Source organism: Prionailurus viverrinus, chromosome A1 (assembly GCF_022837055.1).
Source record: "Prionailurus viverrinus isolate Anna chromosome A1, UM_Priviv_1.0, whole genome shotgun sequence".
Taxonomy (NCBI): Eukaryota; Metazoa; Chordata; class Mammalia; order Carnivora; family Felidae; genus Prionailurus; species Prionailurus viverrinus.
In genome coordinates this window covers 201,286,881-201,307,478 of record NC_062561.1, presented here as the reverse complement: position 1 = coordinate 201,307,478, position 20,598 = coordinate 201,286,881, and the positions used below count along the sequence as shown (strand labels likewise).

General features: G+C 38.7%; 1 protein-coding gene across 2 annotated transcripts in view; it reads left to right on the top strand.

Annotated features, from left to right (window-relative positions):
- The window catches only part of ITGA1 (integrin subunit alpha 1), a 161,219-nt gene that overhangs the window by 73,338 nt on the left and 67,283 nt on the right, over positions 1–20,598 (top strand). For both annotated transcript variants that reach the window (XM_047826785.1, XM_047826687.1), the window contains 3 exons: positions 398–525; positions 16,190–16,338; positions 19,668–19,818. In XM_047826785.1, the coding sequence (XP_047682741.1) occupies positions 398–525; positions 16,190–16,338; positions 19,668–19,818 (428 nt within the window). The remainder of the gene's footprint in view (positions 1–397; positions 526–16,189; positions 16,339–19,667; positions 19,819–20,598) is intronic.

The following is a 20,598-nucleotide window of genomic DNA, read 5'->3' as shown; positions in this document are numbered from 1 at the left end:
ATCATAGCTAAAGCTGTCACATTGTTTTTATTTAAAGAATGAGTCTCTTTGAAGAAAGTAATCTCACTTGAAATACACACAGAATGAGAACAGTTACATAAATTCATACTGAGAAAACTTCCAAAGATAATTCATACAATGTTAATTACAATTCAGTAGAGATGTTTTACTTGATAAGAATCCCAAACCCATTGCTATTGAATGTAATGGTATTTATCAACTTTATTTTTGTAAAACTACTTCTTTCTGATTATAGAAGCAATGTGTCCACCATGTAGACTACCAGCTTATCTTTTTTTAAAATGAGCCTATTTCAGCCATGAAAACACTTCATACACTTTCATACTATCTAAAAAGATAAACTCGAAATTTGCACAGTTGACTCCTTTTATTGCAGAATGCAGCACTCAACTGGACATAGTCATCGTGCTGGATGGCTCCAACAGTATTTATCCCTGGGAGAGTGTTACAGCTTTTTTAAATGACCTTCTTGAAAGAATGGATATTGGTCCTAAACAGACACAGGTATGTGGCTATGCATTTTGATTTCTGTTGTTCTAAAGATAAAAATGCATAGATTTTTAATAAAACAAAATATTCTGAACATAAATTAATCAATAAAGCTAATATTCAGGATGAATTTTATATTCCATATCCCTGTTTTTTCCTCCTGATGAAAGGGACATTACTGGCAGACCCTGTTATTTTCTAAACAGAAAATATAATGAAAGCTGCCATTTCTGATGCTCTTGAAAAATATCCCCTATAAATCATAATTGAATTCTTACTTATAAAGTAAGTGTAGCCAGCTTCGGTAATATCAGAACAGGGTTTCAGAATTTGTGGAAACTAATCTGACATCCCAAAGAACACATCACATTAAATCCCCTCTCTTATATTATACAAGTAAATTAGTAAGTGATCACAGGATATTGCTTAAAGACCATTTTTTCTCATCTTTAATAATTTCTTAAGCAAAATCCAAGTGCTCGATGCTTTAGCTACATTAAGCTGGATATTTTTTTTCTCCCCATGAGTATCTGTTTCTGAACACATTCCCTTTATTGCCATTAAATGAAGTGAAGCTTCTCACATGGTTCTCCCACTTTAGACACTGAATTTGGGTTTAATTAATCTAATGCTGATTAAATTTATACAGCCATATGGCTTAAAATACAGAGAAGACAGTGGATAACAGGCAAATTAAATGTCATAGTGAGGTCAGTGCCTTGAGAACAGGAATTAGCACTGGAGTCAGAGTCAAATGGTTGTTGCATGGTTTGGGGACTGCAGGAGAGCAAAGAAGATGTTAGATCTGCACCTGCAGACCAGTGTCTTTCCTTTTCTCTCTGAAGCTCTACTTTGGAGAAATTTCTGAGGCACTGAAAAAGTGGTCTGACTGCATTGTTTGCCACACCCACACCTGGTACAGGACATGACTACACACACACACACACACACACACACACACACACACACACACATGATATGCTTGTATATGCTTCTGTATATATATATATATATATATATATATATGCCTATAAATGTATGTATAGATAGATAGATAGATACACACACACACACACACACACACACACACACATTTACAAAATGAATTTCCCCAAAAGGATGGTAGTTAAAAATTGCAAAGTAGATGCAAACCTCAAAGTGAAATGTCATATGGCTGTGTTCCAAGGCTGAATAGGTGAGAGCTAGGTGAGGAGTAAGGCTTTGTATATCCTTCTGGACAATAAAGAACATCTTGAAATCAGTATAAAATTATTTGAAAAATAGACTTTTATGCATCACAAAAGGTAAATTTTCCTGGATGCAAGTTTCTCATCTGCAATTAGTCTTCCCAAGTGAATTACCAGAAGTTTGGTATCTCTTCTTGATACAGGACATAAGGCAGCCTGCATCCTTTCAAAGACCATTCGAGGGGTGCCTGAATGGCTCAGTTGGTTAGGCATCTGACTCTTGATCATGTCATGATCAGAGTCAAGCTCAGGTCATGATCTCATGGCTTTGTGGGTTTAAGCTCCCCATCAGGCTCTATGCGGCCCTGCAGAGCCTGCTTGGGATTCTCTTTATTGTCTCTCTGCCCCTCCCCAACTTGCACTGTCTCTGTCTCTCTCAAAATAAATAAATAAACTTAAAAAAAAAAGACCATTCTAGAATTGTGACTTGCTCTTCCATCCGGTACATGTTTCACGTGGACCCTTTTTTTGCCCCCTGCTGAGGACCTCTCCCTTCCTCTTTTGCCCTCTTCCCCAATCCTTTCTCTCTTTGGTAAATACAGTTTCATAGGGCTATAAAATTAAAGCTGGATGGAATTGTAGAGGACTTTTAGCCCCAAATCTCAATTTATGGAGGAGATAGGAGAGGCTAAGTAACTTGTTAAATAAAGTAAGTTGCTTGTTGATGACAGATCAGAAACCATAGCTTTCCAGCTGCAGTTCAGCTGTTTGGAGAAGTTTCAGGGCTGGTCCAGTCTGATGTCCCTAAATAGTAGGTTTCTGGTCCTTTTTATCTCATCATGGTTGCCCATAGCTTCCTTGGCCAGACCCCTTGGCACTCTGTCCTCTGCACTGACATACCTGTGACCAGATGGCTGGATCACAGCTCTCCCCTCTTTTACTGCCTTTCCCCATAATGTCCAATCTTCCCTTCCACCTGTTTTGTCCACCCCATTCTACTTCCCTATCCAAGCCTTTCTTTCCAAAGCTAAGAATAGTCTTGGAATATTTTCTTGTTATTTCTGATACTTTTAGTCATCTGGAAATTGTATTTCACTTTTAAATTAATTTATCTATTTCAATGTAAAAAAAAGTTCATTTATTTGTAGCTATGTGTGGACATTAGTGCAGCAGTGACATGTTGGAGTTACTCTACAACTCCAGGAAGGAAATCTACAAGGCTATCTTACAAAAATAATCACCGCCTCAGTGGGGTTCTGTGCCCATGACTCAGTTTTATAAAGAACTCAGTTTTGTAAACAATCAATTGTTTATATGCTCAACCTGTTCTGCTATAGTTTTGATGTTTCTGTCTACTAGAACTGTAATTAATTTTCTATTTCTGTAGTGAAAGTCCTAATAGAGGAGCTATTCTGCCAGCCACCAGTGCAATTCTAGCCTGCCAGGGTTGTATACCTTTCTTGGTGGCGGGGGGAGAACAATCACTTTATTCAGAGGAATGGGGGCCAGCCCTTAGAGTTCAGATGCTACCAGACTATGGGAGGGAAACGAACATACTCTGAGGCAGAAGAGTCAGGTTACTTGTTTCCAGGACCTGATTCCACAAAGGGCAAGATTTCAAAATGCAACCCTGTGCACTGAGTCATTTGTAGTATCCACTGACTTCACCCAGGGAAACCTGCTTCCTAAAGAGAGAGGAGCTGCTTAAATGGCTGAATTTTTATGTCACATTTTGCTTGTATCATTCATTGTGGAGTTTAGCCATACTCCTTCATTCATTTATTCAAGTATGTTTCCTGAGGGTTTACAATGTACTAGGCTCTGTGCTGGGGCTTGGATAATCATAGAGACAAGATAGACACAGCCACTGCCCTCATAGAGCTTCTGTTGTAATGCAGTGTTTCTCCAAAAGAGGCTTATAGAACTTCTCTTCCCAAATCCCTGAGGTGCTTGGGCTGTACCCCAGATTTCAGAATCAGTCTCTCAGAGTGGGGCTATAGAGCCTGCATTTTAAGTAAGCAACCTACATGATTCTTAAACACATTAAAGTTTGAGAAACACAGGACTAATGCATTATTATATATTGATGTGTGTGTGTGTTTCTGCTGCATCTCTAGATACAGACTTTATATCATCTTTTAATTCTTGTCATTGGCCAGACAGTGCTTTGCTGTGACAGAGTGGGTTCTTAATGAGACCCTGTTGAATAAGTGTGTATATCATAATTAATGCTTTTTAAAATTTTTTTCTGATAGGTGAACATTTAATGAGACTTTTTTTCTATAACTGGAATTTTAATATTCTATTAAATACTTTTATATTTGGGCTTTAGTGTTTACACTTTAGTATTTTCTAATCTTTTTCTATTTTGACTTAAGTTGTGTTAATGACTAGTTTCATAAGTTATTCTCTAAGTGAAGGGGATTGAAAAGGACATATTTACTACTAAGCCATCACTTTTGCTGAAGTGGTGAAAAGGGTCTTAACACCTTTAGATTCCCTTTAAAGTTTGATCTTCCTTTAGTGGATTCAGAAAAGAAATTTGTTCATATAAATTTTGGAAAAATATTTACTTTTGGAAAAATACTCTTCAAAGAAATGTGTACTGAAAAGCATGGTTATCATTCATGTGGTCTTATAGTAATTCTCTCCAAAAACACAATTTATTTTAACAACCATTTTCCTCCCTGACTGACTATAATATAATTTAAATAGGTTTTGTGTATGTGTGTGTGGGTGTGGGTGTGGGTGGGTGGGTGTGTGTGTGGGGGGGGGTGGTGTATGTCTTTTGTTTTTGTTTGTTTTCAATTACAACACCCAATTCTGCCCTAAGATTGGCAGAATCTGCTTCTGGATTTTTTTCTCCCCATAACTTATCCTCCCTACCTCCATTCCTGAAAGGGAAAGATGTAAAACAAACTGTGAGGGAGAATACCCAGAAGGAGCTGCCAAGATAGAAAGCTAAGAGATGGATGGAGGACTCTTCACCCATATCAAGGGTATAAAGGAATTCAGAATGGAGTTAAGAGGATTTCTGAAGAAGATTTCTCTGCAAGCAGGGCCTAGTGAGAAAGGCTTCAGTGGGTTCACACAATGAGCTTGATGTGTTTTCTAAAGTTGGGACACACAGCTGACTAGTGCTTCACTCCTGCCTGAAATACCTAAAGGGCAAGATAGCAGCTGTCTAGCTGCTGACAGGCAAGTCAGATGAGAGGTAGCTGCAGTCAGATTTCCCTGCAGTCCCAAGGTCTGTCATTACAAAGAATGTGTATATTCATGGATCATCACGGAGTCATGTTAGGTCCTGCCCTCAGACTCTTCTGGAGGTGAGCAGAGACTTCTGCACAAAAAAGAGGAAGACATCCCTGATGAGGGCAGTAGTGACATGTATTCACTCAGACAAGGAAGTAGGTGAAGAGAAATCTGCAGAGAACCCACAAGAAAGTTGTTAGCACCTGGTAGCACCTGATCCATCTCAGGATAGCACCGGTCAAGTAAAAATTCCTATATCCTTTATTTATCTCCGTTACCCCTGTCCCCGGAGAGGTCAGAGACTACAGTTAACAATCTAAGGGGAGACGAGTAAAGAAACAAAGAAAGAAACAGCCACCTATGCTGCTTTCTCAACTACATGCTTCTCATCTCCTGTAAGGCTTAGTGAGGGGAGAAGACGTACTATGAATCAACTTTGATATTTTGTCTCCTAGAGTGTGTTTTAATCTAGGTTGAACCATATGAAATTGTTGCTATTTGATCATTTTTGACCTACAAATACAGCAATTTCATGTGGTATGACCGACATTAAAATACAATTGACTCGGGGTGCCTCGGCGGCTCAGTCAGTTGAGCTTCCAGCTTCGGTTCAGGTCATGATCTCATGGCTCGTGATTTCGAGCCCCATGTTGGGCTCTGTGCTGCCAGCACAGAGCCTGGAGCTTTCTTTGGATTCTGTGTCTCCCTCTTTCTCTGCCTTTCCCCTGCTCACTCTCTCTCTCTATCTCCCAAAAATGAATAAACATTAAAAAATTAAAAAGAAATACATTGACTCTAGGATAATGTGAAGGTTAGGGGCACTGACTTGCTGTGCAGTCAAAAATCTGCATATAACTTTGACTCCCCCAGAACTTAACTACTAATAGCCTACTGTTGACTGAAAGCCCTGCCAATAACATAGCAGTGGATTAACACATATTGTATGTTTTATGTATTATATGCCATATTCTACAATAAAGTAAGCTAGAGAAAGGAAAGTGCTATTATGAAAATCATAAAGAAGGGGCGCTTGGGTGGCTCAGTCAGCTAAGCTTCTGACTGTTGATTTTGGCTCAGGTGATGACCTTACTATTAGGGAGATCTAGCCACATTGGGCTTTGCGCTTACAGCTTAGAGCCTACTTGGGATCCTCTGTATTCCCTCTCTCTCTGCCCCTCCCCCATTCACTGTCTTGCTCTCTCTTTCTCTCTCTCTGTCTCAAAAACAAATAAACTTTTAAAAAAGAAAATCATAAAGAGAGAATACATTTACAGTACTACACTGTATTTACCCAAAAAATTCATGTATAAGTGGACCCGCACAGTTCAAACCCGTGTTGTTCAAGGATCAATTATATAGGTCTTTTCTTTTTTAATAGATATTTTAAAACTATTAAGACACTGATCTTTCTATCCAGGGAGAATAGAAGAACTTCACCCTAAATAAATTTTAAAGGGATCACGAGCCAAAAAAAAATCACGTCATTCTGACTACACCTCATGAATTCTTGTGTACTGTATTGATTACGGCTATACACTTAGTACAACAGGTAAAGATAAAATATGATGGCCTATTGTCTGCATCCATAGATTTGTCATTTAGTAATTGCATGTGTTGAAAGATAGTTGCAAAGAAATGAAAGGAATTGTCAACTCCACAAAGGAAAAAACAAACAAACAGAGAGGAAGGGAGAAAGAAGGAAAACTTAAACTTGCATTGAAGTTTCCACATGACAATCAGTGTACATTAGGGGACACAGCATAAGTGACAAAAACATCAACTCCAAATAGCTACTCAAAGTTTTGTACAGGTTTCTGTGTGGTCCCATTAAGACTTTTGCAAACATAGTGAAGGAATTTTTGTCAACCAATTTTTTTACCCAAGACAGAGTAAAGGCTATAAAATTGCCTTAAAAAAAAAAACCACCTATAAAAACAAACCTGAAACACTCTGAGCTTGCCATAAAAGATATGATGGTATAAACATTGTGGAGGTCTTATCGATCCTCAATACCTAAACATAACACTGCTTTTAATAATAAATGAGAATGATATAAATATGCCAAATACGAGTGCATTACCCTAAATAAAACCAGTAAATTGTGAGGCTTGATATAAAAGTGAAATATACTAATGGAACAATGTCTAGATTGTTGCTATCAAAAGCACAGCATAGCATTAAACCAGGCAAAATGAAAGAGAGAGATTAATTAAATTTTAGGAAAATTATTTATCTTTCTTTTTACTGCACGTTTTATGGCCATTTCCCCTGAAGCCTTATTCGTTGTTTTGAAGTCTAAATAGAAGCCTGAAGGCACCTTGCAGCTGAATCCTTGTCAATCAGGCTATAGTATCTGACAGCCGTACTGTGAATAAGGTGAATCTTCTCTGTCACTAGCCACCCAATCTGCATTCTCCCCTACCTCCATCCCTGAGCTATCTTTCCAAGGTAAAATTCAGGTCATAGCATTTCCCTGGGTAAAAATCTCCTGTCTTTGCCTGCTGAGTAATATCCAAGCTCCCCAGTGGATTGGAAAGCATCTGTCACCTGGCGCCACTCATTCCCACTGCCGCCTGCCTCCCTGGTGCCTTCTTGCCTCTCTTCTGGCTCTGCAGCCACTCCTCCCCTCTCTTTCCCTGAACACATCGCCAGTGTCCACAGGAGCCCCTCCCCAGAGTGCCCTTCTCTACCCCAAGCCCTAGGTGCTAGGTGACTTAGTTCCAGTGTCACTGTCTCTGTCACGTTCCATGATCTTTCCACCCCTCTTCCCACAAACAATCCCCTCCCCTCTGTCCCCATAAGTTCTACTCACCCTTCACGTACAGCTCTCATCACTCAGTAGCACTATCTTTTGCTTCTGTGTCTGTCTCTCCTGGCAGACTGTGAATTCCACTTTGACAGCATTGTGCCTTAATCCTTTTATTTATGGGATACAGTTTAGAGTTTTATGTGTTGCTGAGCATATAGGAGGTAGATCATTTGGGTTGGAAAAATCTCATTGCTGGGACTTTTCATTTCTCCTTGTGTTAAAAATCATTGTTGTAATGACCTCTTTCTCTCAGTCTACTTCATGAAGTCATTGAGCTAGAAGTGGTTCTTTGTGGGGGACCTCCCCCAGACACCCTTTACGTTAGGTTCCAGACTTTTCTTTGCAGGTGTTCCCGCCCCAGCCCCATTCACCTCTCATCCTGATTGCTCCCACAGTCTTCTCAGAACTTTACGTGTACTCCCTTATCCTTGCATTTTTGAACTTGGATCAATTTCATTACAGCATCATCCAAGAAGGCAGCTTAAGACACCATTTTCCTAGGACCTATATCTATCATCTATCAACTTTATGTTTCTGAGGACTCATTTCATTTCCTTATGATCCAGTCTCACTTATGCCTCCTTTCACAGTGACAAACGGTGAAGCCTGGTTCCAGCTAACATAGCCTCAGAATGGCCCATGCTGACAGTTCACTGGGATTACAGTCTGTATTATTACTGCATTCTTACTCCAACTTAATCACATTAGAAGCATGTGGTAGGGGGCAGGCTTTGCACCATAGTTTGGTTAAAGGAAATATAAATTTGCCGGACACAAAGCCTGAGCTCTTTTCATGTTCAGCAATGGGGGATCTCCCACAGAACACTTCATTGTTTTACCCTATCATCATTCCCCTAAAGAAGACACTGGGTTGATAATGTTAATTGTTGAATGGAAAGCCCAGAAACTTAGTTTGTGCTTTAGAAATTAAAATTTAAAGGGGCGCCTGGGTGGCTCAGTTGGTTGAGCATCCGATTTCGGTTTAGGTCATGATCTCGCTGTCTGTGAGTTCGAGCCCCGTGTCGGGCTCTGTGCTGACAGCTCAGAGCCTGGAGCCTGCTTCGGATCCTGTGTCTCCCTCTCTCTCTGCCCCTCCCCTGCTCTTGTTCTGTCTCTCTGTCAAAAATAAATAAAACATTTAAAAAATTTTAAGAAAAGAAATTAAAATTTAGCAACTGCTGTTATAACTTTAACTTAACAATACAAGGTATTAGAATATAATTCTAAACGAGGAAATAATTCCACTTCTTCATAACTCTTTGACTCGATATACTTAATAGCTATTTTACATACTTCTCTTTCTTAAACTTCTTTGTCATTCTGTTGTTACTTGAATTTCATGAAAAAAAATCAGAAGGCCCTCCTTTCAGTGATTTCATTTATATTTCTCACATTCACTTTCTTCCTCTTTCTTCTCTACCCCCTAAAAGAAATGAAAACCATCCACGTAATAAATTCATTGTAATTCAGCAGATATATATGAAGTGACTTCTTGATTAAGTATTAAGCTAGGTGTCATGGGCAATTAAAAAAAACTATAACTTTGTCCCTGAGCCCAAAATACTTCCAACTTAGAAATGAGGTAAAATCTTATATTTGGATGAGTACTATAATGATAGTGTATCATGAATATAACAAAGGTGAATGAGGCAGAACAATTATTTGATCTTTACGAGGAGGTAGCTCAATGTTGTAAAGCAATGTTTTCTAAATTATGTTGCTTGAGGTGTTAAATATGTTCTTCCCCCAAAATATTCCCTTAAATAGGAATAAAATATATCAGGTCTTTCAATTCATGATTCACAATGCATATTTTCATATTAAAGACTCAGAGCATTTGCAAAAAAATTTGCTTATGAATCAGAGTAGAGCAACTGGGAACAGAAGAGAAAGCCTTGGCCTTTTGCATTTGAAATTTGTGGGATTTTTTTTTTTACTTAATATAAATAGCAGAAGGAGAAAGAGAGGCAGACAAAGAGATAAAGGGAGAGACCAAGAGAGAGAGAGAGAGAGAAGGGACCCTGTGCTGTAAAGATACATGTTAACTTTGTGTTACCCATTGTTTTTCAAGATTACTTGACCATGGAATTCTTTAAAAATCATAGCGAGTAACATACAGAGGGTGCTAGTACTCCCTAGAAAAGGGGTCAGGGAATATTAGCTCATGGCTTAGCTGAAGAAGGATTGTAAATCTCATGCTTAAGTGGTTTTGAATAAATGTTACAAACCTCTGGTTCATATAACAGAATCCTCTATCAGTTGTGTGCCTGATTTATGTGATAGCCTGAATCTTAGTTCTCTTTGGTCTTAGATTTAATTACATACCTATATCTTTTGTTCTACTTAATCAGGAAGTTCAAACTGTGTCTCCCTAGGAAGTAAAGGCTTCCTTTCCAGTTGTCTCTGAAAAGTGACTGTTGTACTTGTTCTACTCTCTTTTTTTAAATGTTTATTTTTGAGAGAGAGAGAACGCGCGCGCACGCGCGCGCGTCAGTGGGGGAAGGGGGAGAAAGAGGGAGACACGGAATCTGAAGCAGGCTCCAGGCTCTGAGCTGTCAGCACAGTGCCCGACGCGGGGCTCAGACATGGGGCTCGAACTCAGGAGCCACGAGATCATGACCTAAGCCCAAGTCAGATGCTTAAATGACTGAGCCACCCAGGCTCTCCTTGTTCTACTCTTTATAAGAATATTTTGTTCCTATCTTCCCATGCTGTTTTACTAATGCCCTAAGCTGCTCTTTTTCCATTTTCTCTTCAAGAAAGCCCACATCTAGCTGGTTGCTTCCTTTAGCTGCCATCCCTGCTTATTTATTTCCATTCAGCAAACATGCCTAGAGTCTTTCCAACTCCATTACTCCTCAGCAGTCTCTACTTAACTTCTACGCTCTGGTTTTTGTATCATTCCAACACAACTGGCTGCCTCAAGTCAAATATGATGATTATTGGCCATTTTTCTTTTTCTCAGTTCCTAGAATGATTTCAGTTCCTTATAATTTTTGACATATTCTCCACTCAAGACTGCTTTGCTTTCTTTGTTCTACATTTGTAAACCCACCGTCTGTTCTTTACCTGGGTACCTACTAAGGGGACTGCATCTTCCTCCCTCCATGAGCCCTTTCACGGTGAGACAATAAATGTACTTATACTTCTGTCCTCCTGCCTCCTCAAAATCTGTATGCCTCACTTGGCTAACTTTTTATCTTGTTATTTCATTATCATCCTTATTTGATTCTGTTGCATATAGTATCAAGTATAAATCTGTTTTACCTGCCTTAACTAATACCCTAAGCTGGGACTAAAACTTGTTTATTAACTGGGTCCCGTTAATACTCAGCAAAGTGTTACATGTGTTTGCTTTGTGATTTGACCATTTTCCTGTGATGAAAATCAATGAATGCCACCCTTTTCTGGAAAAGACACAGCAGGCCTTATTCTGTCTGATTCGTAAGGAAATATGCAGCCCACTATCAGCCAGGGACATACACTGAGCGTCATTTCCCTGAGATTTGAGATTCCACTGCCCCCAGTCTTCTCATTTCCCACACATCTTTATGTCTTTCTTTTTCTGCTTATCATTATTTCCCTGCTATCTCAGTCTTATGTGAAATGTTACAGTCATCTAGTAAGAATGTATGAGGGTCAATCATAAGCAAAGCAAAACAGCAGCATGGGATAAGAGAGTACCAAAAGCTATGACATAGTCCATGCTCCTTAGCCCTGCTTGCTCCTATATATAATGCAGTTGGGAGATAAAGCATGCATACAAAGAAGTTCAGAAGAATACAGTACTCCGAGGAGCAAAACAGACAAGTTTGCTTCAGGGGTTAGAGAAGGGGAAGATCAGTAAGCCAGACTGGCGACTAGGTGGGAAAAGTTTTGCAGAGAAAGTGACTCTTTGTACTGGATCTTCCAGAATGGATAGAACTTAGCTTTGTTGGAGGGATGAGGAAAGGCACTTGGTAGGGACAGGGTTCATACTGGGGAGTCCTGAAGACGTGGGAGAACTAGAAAGGCTGTTGAGTGACTGCAGGTCAGGGGAAGAAAACTGAAGTTTACCTTACAGGTCTTGTATTTCCAAGGAGCAACTTCAAGTTTTATCTGTTTTCTATTTTAAGTAGAATAAAAATTCCATTTAGAGTGTAATTTTAAAGTCGTTGATGTAGGCAATGGAGAGTTAGTGGAGATTTTTGAATAAGGATGTTATGTAAGCAGAATTTCAAGGCAGTTAGCCTTACATTTATTTATGTAAGAGCTGAGGAGATGGAGCTGAGGAGAATGAAAATAGGAGGAAGACCAACAGCGGAAAGACCAACTATTGCCACGGTCCAGGTTGAGTGAAGTGAGGTCTGGCCTGAGCCAAGGAAGAAATGCAGAAACACAGATAATAGCTGCCTTAAGTCTGGTTTCCCAGAAGCAAACCCTGAGAAAATGAGCCAAGTGACAGTGATTTACTAAGGGAGTACTTTTAAAAGAAAATAGTAAGAGATTTGGGGGAGCAAAACAGAGTAACAACTGAGAAGAACCAAGGGTGTGATTTCAGGTGAAATCAAGGCCTTCAGCTATTCTGAGTCAAGGGGCTGGTCTTTCACTGTCTGTACTCAGGCATTGCCTGTGGAGCTTGGCAAAAGGCGATAAAGGAAAAAATTTCCAGGCACTCCTCGCTCTTTGAACCTTTGGAACAAAGCAGATCTAGCAATCCAAGGGCAGATGGTCATCTGAAGAGACTCATGTGGAGTGTTAGAAGCAAAGTATAAAGAAAGGGTGAGGCAACTGACAGTTACAAGTTATCTAAAGAATAAACTTATAGAAGTGAGATATATGTTAAGTAGGTAGAGAAAGACAGGGAGAGAGAGAGAGAGAGAGAGAGAGAAGGTATAAAGCACTGATTTCTGACTTACCAAGAGGCTAAAATTTTTCTGCTGTTCCTGGTGTCCAGATAATCCAATAGTCCATAGTAGGTTTTATAAAATATGTAAAGTATTTTGAAATGTCAAATATTATGGCACAAAGCTGCCTTGTTTAATTAGCATAAATTCTTCCTCTTCTCGTGTGAACTCCTCCCCATGTATCAACGTGATACTGTCTTTTTCCTGAAGAGTTAATAGTTTATGACCAGAATTTGATTGCACTCAATAAATGGGAGCAAAATACGCTCATTAGTACAAAGGAGTAGGACTGTCGAGCAGTGTTATGTGCAACCACATTTGAGATTTATGGCCATAACTTTAAAGTGAGACCAGTCTACAATTTGTGATTTTTGTGTAGAAACATTTGAAGTCACAGAAGCACAGAAAGTAAAGGAGATATTTGGACTTAACCAGAGTTGGAGGTTAGCCATGTGAGTTAATGGAGGGGAAAAAAGGTTAAAGGAGTTAAAGTTTGCAAGTAAATGATTGTGGTGATGGACCATGGAATCTAAGCTAGGGACAAAAAAAAAAAGTAGGATCTCTGAATTAATTGCAAGTCTTGATATGGTGAAGGAATTGGTGACAGACATAAATGAGCTCAAGTTAATGGTAAAATACTTGAAATTGAGATTGAGGTGCTGCAGTTTTTCCAGTTGACAAGGTCAAGGATAAGACCTTGAGAGTGGATGACATAGGTGATGTAGAGGAAAAGATTACTAAAGATGAGGAAGTCAAAGAAATAAGACTAGATTGTTCAAGATTTTATCCAAATGAGAGACTACAGTGTTCAGTAGATTCACTCAAGTAGTAAAATGTCCAAGAATAACGACAGGAATGACAGTTTTCAAAGTTCTTTAGCCTCCTGCCTGATCAAACAAAAACAAAGGGAAATAAAAACAAACTCTGTAAGATGTCCTGAATAGATGAGCAATTAACTTCCACAGCAGCATTTATTCACCTTGGTACCAAAAAATAAGCATCATGTTTATCTAAGTTTCAAAATCATTTTACTTTTATTTACACTGAACATTTCTATACACAAAGACAATGTTGAACCTTCATGGTTTCCCTTAATAATTATACAGTGTCTCCCTAGATTACTAATTAAAACCTATGAGGGTCATTGGGAGAATAATTTTAAATCTGTGTTGAGAGTAATAGATAACTATCCATAACACTTAATTATGATTCAAGGAAATAACCTGAATTGGATTTTGAGTGTATCCTCATCCATTTATTTATTTATTTATTTATTTATTTATTTAGCATAATTAGTTGGTTGTAGCCTGCTTATATTTCCAAAAGGACTTTTGGTCATCTTTATTCCAATTATAAGAGCACACGGCTTTGGGACTGATGGTGACAGATATTCAGTGAAAGATATATTCATAGAAGAGCAGGGCTATCCTGGACATAGATTGAGGGATTGCATGTTCAGTCAGCTTATTATATACCTTATCTTACACTTACGTATGCTATCTTTTTCTTATTTATCCTATACCCAACTAAACAACTCTAAGGAATGATTAATGTGTTCTGTTTCTATTTTTAAAATATGATGCTTGTTTGTTTGCTTTACTTCTATTATATTCTCCAGTAGATCTCAATTAGCTAGATAGCTCATTGAATTCATCAAGTAACAATTCATCAATGGCAGCAGCATTTAGCAGAAACTAGTAGGATGAGGCGACACAGAATGCAGGGAGTTCAGGGAGGTGTATTTCTGTAGAGAGGAAGTAGACTGATGGAAAAAGCCCTGGGATAAAAGATTCACATCTTAGACTAGACTCTTTTCTGCCCTTTCACTGTGAGGAATATTTTAAACTTAAATTTCTCATTTATAAAATGTGATACCAATTAATGTTATTATAATCTGAATAAATTAGGGGAAAGCTTTTCAAAAGGCATTAAAAATATAGGATACTATTCTTATTTAAGCATAATGGTGTGATTGCTTCAAGACGTCTAGTGTACTCTAGAAGGTGGCTCAAAGATGATAAAGATTATTTTAAATTAGAAGGTAGTCTTGTTGGTTCCTGCAAATGCCAGAGTATGCTTCTGGTTTCAAAGAAGACCCAGCTGTGGAAATGTATCTATGAGTCAGACATGTAATTAAAGATTTCTGACAACTGTAACATCCTCAAGGGAGGCTGGAAGGTAGATGCTGAACCTTCATGCCACTTGGAAGTAAGATCCGAATTGGAAATAGGATGGGTATGAAAAAAGCACTAGAGGCAACTTTACCACTGAGCAAACTAGGCAATTGCCTTAGCAAGAAGGCAGGCTTGTCTCAAATTGCTTCCCCAGGACCCAAGAAATGAAATGCCCAGAATTTCTACATTAAAAAGACATTCATTGGGTATAGAATTTCTGAATTTCTCATTTTGGGGTGGGAAATTAAACAAAAAGTTATCTTCACTCACAATTCTTGATGTAGATTGATCTATTGGTTCACATCAATATTTAAAAGAAGGTATAGAAAAAGGATAAGAAAAATGGGCATCTGTAAGGGAGAGGGGAGGAATACAGAGCAAGGGAAATCCAATCTGGTGTCACTTTACCCTATGTATCATTTTGCTCCATGATGGCTCTGCAGTTAGCTGCCCACGTTATCCTATCTGTGCAAAGGAGGGAATGAAAGGAGGAAGGTAGAAAGAAGGGAAGACTGAACAAGAAAAGGGGTGGTGGGGAGAAGGGCTGGTGTGAGAGAAATGGAAGCTATGCCTGAGCTAGATAAAGCCTGAAGCACATGTGTGCCCTCCCCAGATACATGCCCCACTTACTACTCATCCAGCCTCAACTGGTTTCATTTCCCCTCACAGCCTAGTCCAGGCTTACTGACTTTCTTTCTGTTCTCAGGACATCCCTACTTTTTTCTCATCTCAGCTTCTTCACATACCAATTGCCCTTGTGTGGATCCATCCTCTCACTCTGTCTCCATCCAGGACAGGTCTCCACCCTCCTTGCACCTTTCAGTATCAATTTGAATATCACTTCGAAGAGGCCTTCCCTAACCCCCCATTTTGAAGTAGGGCCCTAGGTTTACTTGCTAAACAGCTTTTCCATTTCAGCCGTCTCTCCATAGTTTGCAATTGAACATGCATTGGAATGATTGTGTGTTGAATCTCCCTCTCTCTCTGATTCTCTCTCTCTCTCTGATTTCCTCTCTCTCTCTCTCTCTCTCTCTCTCTCTCTCTCATTTAGATGCTCCATGAAGGCAGAGAGCATGTCAGTGCATTGTATCTTCTGCCCCTCAGGACTTGCCAGAGTCATTCAGTAGAAACTATTGCAGAGATAAACCAATTGTTTAAGAAGTTTAACAACAGTACTTTCATTCTTGTTCCTTGGGCTACGAATATCCACAAGTGGCAGTGGTTATTTCTGTCGGAAGGATTTGTATACTGATGAATTTTTGAACTATCTAAAAGACAAAAATGTATGACATCTGATCTACATGTTTAAACTAAAGAAAATTGAAATGGAATATTGCTAGATGGTAAACTCACAATGGCTTGGTATTTCAGGTTGGAATTGTACAGTATGGAGAAAATGTAACCCATGAGTTCAACCTCAATAAGTACTCATCAACGGAAGAGGTACTTGTTGCAGCAAATAAAATAATCCAGAGAGGTGGCCGCCAGACTATGACAGCCCTTGGGATAGACACAGCCAGGTATGTGGATTAAAAAAATAGACCAAGGTAAAAAAACTACACATGACCAACTGTTGACAATCAAGCCCTTTCGAGTGTTGATTGAGCATTTATCTTGGCAATATTTAAAGTCATCTTTTTAAAAAACTGGATTCCACCAGTTAGCTAATAGTTATAGGATCAAGTTGTTCTACAGCATAGTCTCCCTGCCCTTCTTGTCTTTCCTGTTATTCTAAAGGTTTAAGTCATGGAAAATCAGTCATAAAAACTACTGTAGTCTAATGCATCATGTTCTTGGGTGCTAAGACAAAATATTAGTGAATATATTTTCCCTTTGTTCTTTGTTTACAGCTTCTAGGAACCCCATTTTTTAAAAAAGAGGATTAATATTCATCCACTTCTACTCAATATGTATTTATATCCTAGTATGTCCATAATTTTACAGTACCTAATTTAGGATTATTGAAGCTCTCAAGTAAGAGTTTTTAAGAAGCCAAATTCAATAGCGCTGTCTTTGAAATCATTTTCAGTGCAAAGACTGAAAGAAGTGGAAAGAACTTCATCATTTGTGTACTCTTTCTTTCTTCTGTTCTCCAAATTTCCTCTAATTCATATCTCTTCCTTCCTCCTGCACCTCCACGGAGAGCACATAATCCACTCTGTGGTTGAACTTCATTCTATGAGAAGCTACAGAATGGTCCTTTGATCACAATGTAGAACATTTTATTTTCTATATCATTCCCAATTGCATGCAACTCCCATCTTTTGCTGTTTTATTCATGAGTTGCCTTTAAAGCTAGTAAGGTTCTGATCAAAAACTAAACAATACCAAAATCACAGGAGATCTAATAAGTAATGTGACTAATACTAAGGATCCTTCTGTTACGTGTCTTCAACTTCTGGACCCTCATCTGATTTTAAAGAACTAATTACCCATTCTCTCACTTCACATGTCTGCTAAGATCAGTATTTTAAGGGGGTTAAAATAGTTAATATGGATATTCTGAAGAACTGAGATTTTATGTGCAGCATTAGGCCCCTAAGTGTTAGAGAAGCATGTGGTTCTAGTTATATGGGACTCAAGAGAAAATAACCACAAACAGATGGGGTAATTTTACATTTACCTGCCTTTCAGATCACCAATTTGCATGCACAGAGAGTGCACATGTTGAGGTGTGCTGAATGTACCTTCTTAAATAATTGACTAAATGTGACTGCACATTCAAAGTAAATCAAAGTGTTCTTTGAAAGCTCTGAGTCTGTAGGGAGCTGTGTATTTTCTAAAGGCAACCACTTAAGAATGAATATTCATCTTTGAAAACTAACTGAAGAAATATTCTGGCTGCTTTGCTCCTGCGTAAATACCACTCTAAATACCATAACCCTATATGGTTTTTGCCTACATGTTTCACAAAGGGTCTAGCTGTAGGGCACACAGTTTAATGAGTTTTGTATATAAATAAAACTCCATAGCGGTATTACTCAGTATCCTTGTACATTCTTTTTTCACATTGAAGCATATTTTTAATTGCTGTTTATTCCTTTCTAGCAGGGCCAATTGCAAACAATATTTTTAATTTTTTAGAATCCTTTACTTCTATTTTCATTGGATGGTAGTATTTGGGGGTCAAGGGCAATTTGCTGAAGATATTTGAAACAGAAAGAGTCTACTCAAGAGTTCTGCCAGTGGCTAGTTTTACATTATATAAAACCAACCCTTGTTTATATCTAGCAGATTTTCTTTAAGAAATGTCTTTTAATTATCTCCATCAGCTGAGGTTCATTCAGTAATGACCTGTATCTTTGTAAGAAGTAGGAAGTTTTGGTGATCCTCTAGAGAATTAAGACCACAAAAAGGGTTGAATCATATGTGATATCCATGTCTGAACTTCATTTAAAGACTAGTCTTTAACATCTGTTTTCACCTTTGTACATATAAAGAAGTTGGACATCTACCTGTTTAGTGTAGAGGGCAGAAATATGCAGTTCCTTAGTGATCAGTTGTTGTTTTTTTAATAGCTTCTCCTTTATTTTGAAATTTTTAAGAAAAATCAAAAATGTAAAGAAAGCAAACAACAAAATCCTATGTACTCACCAAACAAATCAACAGTTGTTAATATCTTCTCATATTTGCCTTCAGTCTTTTTAAAGAGAAATAATCACAGATAAAAATCCCTTTGCCCACATCACTGGGATTTTCTCTCCTGCTCACAAGATACCTACTATTGTGCATTTACTGTGTACCTAAGGTACAACTAATGTGTATTGTGCAAACCATTTGGAAGGTTGGTTTAAGAGAAATGTTTTTTGGCATATTCCAAACTGCAGGTATTTGCCCTCACGACCAAACTAAAATATTTAAAAGGAGCATTCAGTACAACAATTGCTGCATTTTATACCAAAATAAAAAAAAATATTATATGAAACCCTTTTATTGTTTCATTCCAAATAAACTTACTTGACTCAAGAGAGGGAAGTGAGTTGAGTAAAAGAAAATAATACAGGGAAAGTGTGCCTCTGTGTGTGTGTGTGTGTGTGTGTGTGTGTGTGTGTGCATGCGCCTGTGGAGAAGCACAAAACAAACAAGAATTTAAGTTCCCTTCTCTTTCAGCTCTTTCCATAAATGCTTTTTGAATTAAATAAAAACTCCTTTCTTTGCAGTTAGGGCATAGCATTTCCCTTTCTCTCCGTGCCACCTCTCCCACCCCATCCCCAGCAGCCTGTGTCCTAAAACCTAGTTCAGACCATATTTTTCATAGCTACTCCAGCCCCTTTTGTCCTCCATAGCCCTGCTTTATCACTGAGTCAGACCACAACTGTCTGCAGTCTTTTATGACCATGTCTGATTTTCCCCCATACTCCTGTTTTCCCCCAGCTCCCCTCCTCAGCTCAGAGGATTTCCATACTGTTCTATAAATGTCAGAGTAGATGTGGGGGAAGTGAGGAGAGGACAGAGCAAAAGTTTCTGCCAAAAGCAGAAGAAAAGAGGAGTGTTTATAGAGAAAGGAGTGGCTGAGAGAGTATTTGAGATCTGACCTTCTCTAGATCTGATGTGTGCTCCAGTGACATCTTCCCTGACAAGTTTCCAAAGAATGAAATACTGCTGCCCTTTGTATATGGGATATGTGATGATCAGCAAAATGGTGACCTCTCCATCATCTGGAATAAATCTAAAACTATTACAAATAATGATCATCATGCCTCCCAGCTTGAACAATGGGTGTCATTGTTGATCTTGGAAGGACAGCACTAGTCTAGCTACAGTTGTCACTGTTTTTCTTTTGTTTATCACTTTGCCTAACCTTGGGGTGGTGTTTTATTTGCTTCTCTTTTCTCTTTGATTTCTTCAGGAAGGAGGCTTTCACTGAAGCCCGGGGTGCCCGAAGGGGAGTTAAAAAAGTTATGGTAATTGTGACTGATGGGGAGTCCCATGATAACCATCGACTGAATAAGGTCATCCAAGACTGTGAGGATGAAAACATTCAGCGATTTTCCATAGCTGTAAGTACAGGGCTAGAAATGGCTTTCATATTCTGTTGTGAAGACAAGAGGTGTGTGTGTGTGTGTGTGTGTGTGTGGTGTGTGTGGTGTCTGTGTGTGTGTGTATGTATATACATATACATATATATATTTATATACATATGTATATGGATATATATATATATATATATATATATACCCATCATGGTTATGTTATGAAAGTGACACAGACAAGGTTGAGAAAGGAAAAGTTCTCCACTTGAAAGTAAACTCTGTGGAGGCAAGATAGGGTTTTTGCTCCCTTTGTGTCCCCAGGAAGAGAGGGCAAGAGAAAGAAAGAGACGGAAATAGGGAAGGAAAAAGAAGAGAAGAAAAGGAGAAGAAGGTAGGAAGAGGAACTGTGGGGGGGTGGGGCGGATGGAGAGAGGAACGGAGGAAGGGCAGGAAAGAGGAAGGGAAGGAGGAGATGGAAGGGTGGAAGGAAAAAGGAAGGGAGGTAGGAAAGGAGGGAACTGAAGATGTGCTAGGTAAGAAATACAGTGCCTGCTAATTAATAATTCTTCCCACGATTTGGGAAGGTGGAAAATCAGGACAAAGCTCCTAATAATCTGCTTAAAGTGAACAATGGTATTTCCACACCTACAACTCTATGAGTTACAGGAAAGAAGCAAAAGGTCACCTAATTTTTTGTCTACTCTGGACAGTCTACAACAGGACTTAGAAGAGTCCCTGTGATGGCAAGACTTTCTTTTTTTTTTTTTCACATTTACTTATTTTTGAGAGACAGAGAGAGACAGCATG